This window comes from Penaeus chinensis, chromosome 5 (genome assembly GCF_019202785.1).
Source record: "Penaeus chinensis breed Huanghai No. 1 chromosome 5, ASM1920278v2, whole genome shotgun sequence".
NCBI lineage: Eukaryota > Metazoa > Arthropoda > Malacostraca > Decapoda > Penaeidae > Penaeus > Penaeus chinensis.
The window spans coordinates 38,006,562-38,011,561 of NC_061823.1; the positions used below are offsets into that span (position 1 = coordinate 38,006,562).

The following is a 5,000-nucleotide window of genomic DNA, read 5'->3' on the forward strand; positions in this document are numbered from 1 at the left end:
TTGAGCTTCTTCGAGGGGATTTTGGGGGAAGTTTTGATCGCTATTAAGGAAATTTTTATTATTTTTGGTGAGGTTTACTTACAATCCGTATGTTTTAAGGCTATTAGCTCACCTTCCCTCACCAAGCAATGAAACCTAAATAAAGATTTATTAAAAATAAAGTAAACACGAATAACCTTATTGATAAATAATCACATGCATAATAAAAGCAAAAACGGAAAAGGAAAATTTAAAGAATATCAATGAATTAACAATCAGTTCCATCATTCTATATAAAACAAAATATTTATTTTGACGGTTCCTTAATCCCAGAACAAATCCAAAGTAATCCCAACACGTGAAAAAAAAAACAAGACAAATCCAAGAATAGAAATAGAAAAATATATATAAAAAGAAATAAATATGTCAATAATAAATGAATACAAAGAAATAAGTATATAAAAATAAATAAAAATATATCAATAGATATAGATGAATAATAGATACGAAATGAATAGAAATAAATCATAAATAAACGAAAGTGAAGGAATAGATAAATAGATAAACACATTAATAAACATATGAATACAAAAATGAAGAAATAAATAAGAGAAATAATCAAATAATAACAATAGTGACAATAATTTGTATAAAACAAAAATGAATGAATAAATAACAAGAAAACAATTATCAAATTATAAAAGATAACGAAATAATAATTAGTAACAAAATAAAACCATAAAACAATGATAAAAACTGAGATAATGAGAGCGAATCCGTCCTCGACCGCACCTCCAGGGCTTGAACTCGAACACGACGTTGGCCCACTCGCCCTTCATCTTCTCGAGGGCCTTCTCGAGGCTGAACTCCTTGGAGGCCGCGTGGCTGATCTCCTCCAGCTTCCTCTGCACCGAGGGCAGGCCAGCCTCGATCATGTCTCCCAGGGACGTCTCGGGGGCCAGGTTCAGCTCCGTCCCCAGGTGCTCGCTCAGCTGCAAGGGTTAGGCGCGGGCGTGAGGGAGGGCGTCGCGGAGGTGAGGGATTGAATGAAGTGACTCATCCTGGAAAGGGGGTGCTTGATCCAGGCAATGATGGGATTAATCTTTGGAACGGAGTGATAAATCCTGGGAACGGAGTGGCTAATCCTCAGAAATAAGTGACGAATCCTTAGATACGAGTGACTAATCCTTGGAAAAGACTGATTACTCCTCCGAATAGAACGATTAATCCAGGCAATTACGAAATACCATTTGACAAAAAAAAAAAAAAAAAAAAAAAAAAAAAAAAAAAAAAAAAAAAAAAAAAAAAAAAAATCTATCGTCACCAAACACGAAGAAGACGACAAAATATTCGTTGCATCTTCGTTTATGGGGACTGGGCGCCCTCATGCGGCCGGTTGCTTGGAAGGCAGACCCGGGTCGTGTGGGGTTTGGTAGTGGTCGAGTTTATGCTCCAAAGGGGGAGTGACTTAAGGGGGGGGTTTGGGGGGGGTGGGGGGAGGAAATTGAGGGATGGGAGAGAGCGAGCGAGGAGAGGAGGGAGGAGAGGGGGGGGAGGAAAAGGAGTTCGAAAAGTGAGTGAGGAGTGAGAGAGAGGAGAAAGGGGGTGGGGGGAGGAGAGGAGAGAGAGCAGAGAGGAGAGAGATTCGAGAGCCAGAAGGAGAGAAATAGCGAGTGCCCTACCCAGGAATGGGCGGAAAGGGTTTTGGGAAAGGGCGAAGGAGCGAGACCCGAGTAACGCAGTGAAAGAGAAGCCTTTAGAGCGGGAGTGGGTGGGGGTGGGGGCTAGCGAAGAGAGCGAGGGCGGAGAAGAGAGGGGATGGGAGGAGCGAGGAGCGGGAGTAGCGAGGGCGGTCTGGGCGAGAAGAGCAGGGAGAAGCCTGACGAGGAGTGTGGGTGGGGGAGGCATGGGAAAAGACCTGCCGAGTTTAGAGAGAGATGAATGCAAAACGAGCCCTCTCGAGCCCTTTTCTCTTACCTCTTCTTCCTATATTTTTTCCCTTTTTCTTTCTTCTCCCTTCCTCTCATCTTCCCTTCTCCTCTTCTCTCTCTCTCTTTCCTCTTTCTTTCGATAATTTACTCTTCCCCTTCTCTCTTTCTCCTCTTCTTTTTCTCTCTCCTACTTCTTTCCCCCTTTTCGATTTATTTTTCTCTCTCTCCTCTCTCTCTCTCTCTCTCCCCTTCTCTTTTCCTCTCATCTCTCTTTCTCCTTCTTCCCTCTCTCTTCGATTTATTCTTCTCTCCTTTTCCTCTTCTCTCTCTACGATTTATTTCTTCTTTCTCTCTCTCTCTCTCTCTCTCTCTCTCTCTCTCTCTCTCTCTCTCTCTCTCTCTCTCTCTCTCTCTCTCTCTCTCTTTCTCTTCGATTTATTTCTTCTCTCTCTCTCAATCTCTCTCTCTCTCTCTCTCTCTCTCTCTCTCTCTCTCTCTCTCTCTAATCACCTTCATATATAATCACTTAATTATCTGCTCACGTAGTCTACTAATCACATAGTCATCGAACCACATGATCATCCAGTCATTTAAATATTTAATAACCTAATCATCTACTCATCCAATCCACAACTTACCTAATCATCTAAATATCTCATCACCTACTCCTTTAAATATCTAATCACCTGATCATTCAATCACCTAATCCTCTAAATATCTCATCATCTCATCCGCAAACCACCTAATGAGCTAATCCTCTAAATATTGAATCACCTAATCAATTAATCCCTTAATCATTCATTCCCCCCCTCTAATCACTAATAAAAAATAAAAAAACAGAACCTGGTCCATGAACGTCTTGGTGAGCTTGAACATCGTCTTCCACATGGCCTCCACCTCCTCGTTGATGGCCTCCGCGTCCAGCCCGGCGAAGGGACCTGGCGGAAAGGAGGGGAGGGGGGGGGAGAAAGGATAGGATGATAATTCGGGCTTATTTCAATGGTTTATTTATCTTTTTAATGATTTAGTTAGCTATTTATTTATTCGTTTATTTTAGATGATGTTGCTGTTTTCGTGTTACTTATGTGTGTGTTTTCTCTGTCTCTGTCTCTGTTTCTGTTTCTGTCTCTGTCTCTATGTTGAATAATTAAAAGAGGAGAGATGGAGGGGAGAGGTAGAAAGTGAGAGAGAGAGAGAGAGAGAGAGAGAGAGAGAGAGAGAGAGAGAGAGAGAGAGAGAGAGAGAGAGAGAGAGAAAGAGAAAGAGAGAGAGAGAGAGAGAGAGAGAGAGAGAGAGAGAGAGAAAGAGAGAGAGAGTGAGTGAGAGAGAGTGAGAGAGAGAGAGAGAGAGAGAGAGAGAGAGAGAGAGAGAGAGAGAGAGAGAGAGAGAGAGAGACAGTAAACCAGATCCCACAGACACATAACCGAACGGACACCGAGTATGATCTCACCGTTGTACCACTGCTCATACTTCTGGTGGAAATCGTAGGTCGTGTGCCACAGTTTGTCATACGGCTCCTTCTGCGCCACCATCGCCTGCAGGAGCGGGAATTTGGTCATCTCCCAGCTCAGCAGACTCTGCTCCTCGTTAATACCCTGTAAAAGAAAGAAAAAGGAATTGTGATATTAAAAGGGTCGTAATGATGATGAGGTGGTGGTGGTGACGAAGACAATGACGATGACGATGACGGTGACGATGATGGTGCTGGTGATGATAATGGTGATGATGGTGGTGGTGATGATGTTAACGGGAATGGTGATGATATCAGTAAATCGCGAATAATAATTCGCAATACATTACCACTGCAATTGTGTTAAATTTAATACATGAAGTAATTGTACTTTCATATATTTAGTTTTATAATACTTTTATCTCCTTAGCCCAACATTAATGCATAACTGTAGTAACTATGTGGTTAATATAGATCGTTAAGAGTTTTCACAAAAAAAAAAAAAAAAAAAATAATAATAATAATAATGCGCTGTTATGCCAAAGTACCATTTGGTAGATCTTTTGCAACTGAATTTATTGTCTGAAGTACACGTGATAATTTGCATTGCACTCGATATCTGAGTGGAAGTGATGATGCAATAATCCTATCACATAAACGGGTCAGGAAATGCAATAATATTTGCAGCGTATACAATTGATTATTCTAACTCCTTCCGATTCACAGGATAAAAGTGTGTTATCTTCGAGTGTGTGCGTGTCCTTTTCTCGTGTTGCTGCCATAAAATAGCTCAGAAGGTATTGCTTTATATGAGATTATAAGCAATTTCGACAGCAAAATCGGTGTAAGTATTGTATATTTTTGGTCAAATACTGTTAGTTTTACCTTCTGGTTGTATATGTTTTGTAAACATTACAGGGGAAACGGAGCTAATATTTTACGAGTACAATTCTACTCTAATCTCTGACATTAAAATATGAAATGTATAAATGTAAAAGTATTATTTTTTTTTAGATTTGTTGCCATGTGCGATTTCTCAACGCATGATTAACATAAACTCAAATGTGTCACTCGGCAAATGTGTAATACCTATACTCTATTTCTTAACTTTGATTTATCTTTAAATTAAGAGGACACGTGTTAATATAATAAATCAGTGGCATGGGCATGTACGTGGTTGCAGCGTCAAGCGAGGATATGCAACATATGCAATTCCGAATGCTTGAATCGGCTGTGAGTCATAACTCTCCCGGGAATCTCCGCGCACAAGTGTGCTCCGAGAACTCACTTTGCATGTGTGTGTGTGTGTGTGTGTGTGTGTGTGTGTGTGTGTGTGTGTGTGTGTGTGTGTGTGTGTGTGTGTGTGTGTGTGTGTGTGTGTGTGTGATTATACACAAACCAAACGCAAATACACATTAACTCAAAGCCTGGGCTCGCGCTCTGAGCCGGCCCCTCGAAGGCCTCACCTGCAGCTCGGCCTTGGCGTCCTGCAGCTGCGTGGTGAGGCGGTCGAGCAGCTCCACGTTCCTCTTCATGGTGTCGACGCGGATTTCCTTCATGATGAAGTTGTCTCGCCCGCGCAGGTCCTCGAGCTCCTTGTGGTACACGGTCAGCCTGAGAGAGGCGGTCGGGAAGAAGGT

General features: G+C 41.7%; 1 protein-coding gene across 1 annotated transcript in view; it reads right to left on the reverse strand.

The window, feature by feature from the left end:
- Positions 1-5,000, reverse strand: part of LOC125025599 (dynein axonemal heavy chain 3-like) — an 89,780-nt gene that overhangs the window by 71,377 nt on the left and 13,403 nt on the right. The window contains exons 4-7 of the mRNA XM_047613623.1: positions 4,827-4,974; positions 3,361-3,505; positions 2,754-2,848; positions 772-971 (exon numbers count right to left, since the gene is read on the reverse strand). Coding sequence (XP_047469579.1) covers positions 772-971; positions 2,754-2,848; positions 3,361-3,505; positions 4,827-4,974 — 588 coding nt within the window. The remainder of the gene's footprint in view (positions 1-771; positions 972-2,753; positions 2,849-3,360; positions 3,506-4,826; positions 4,975-5,000) is intronic.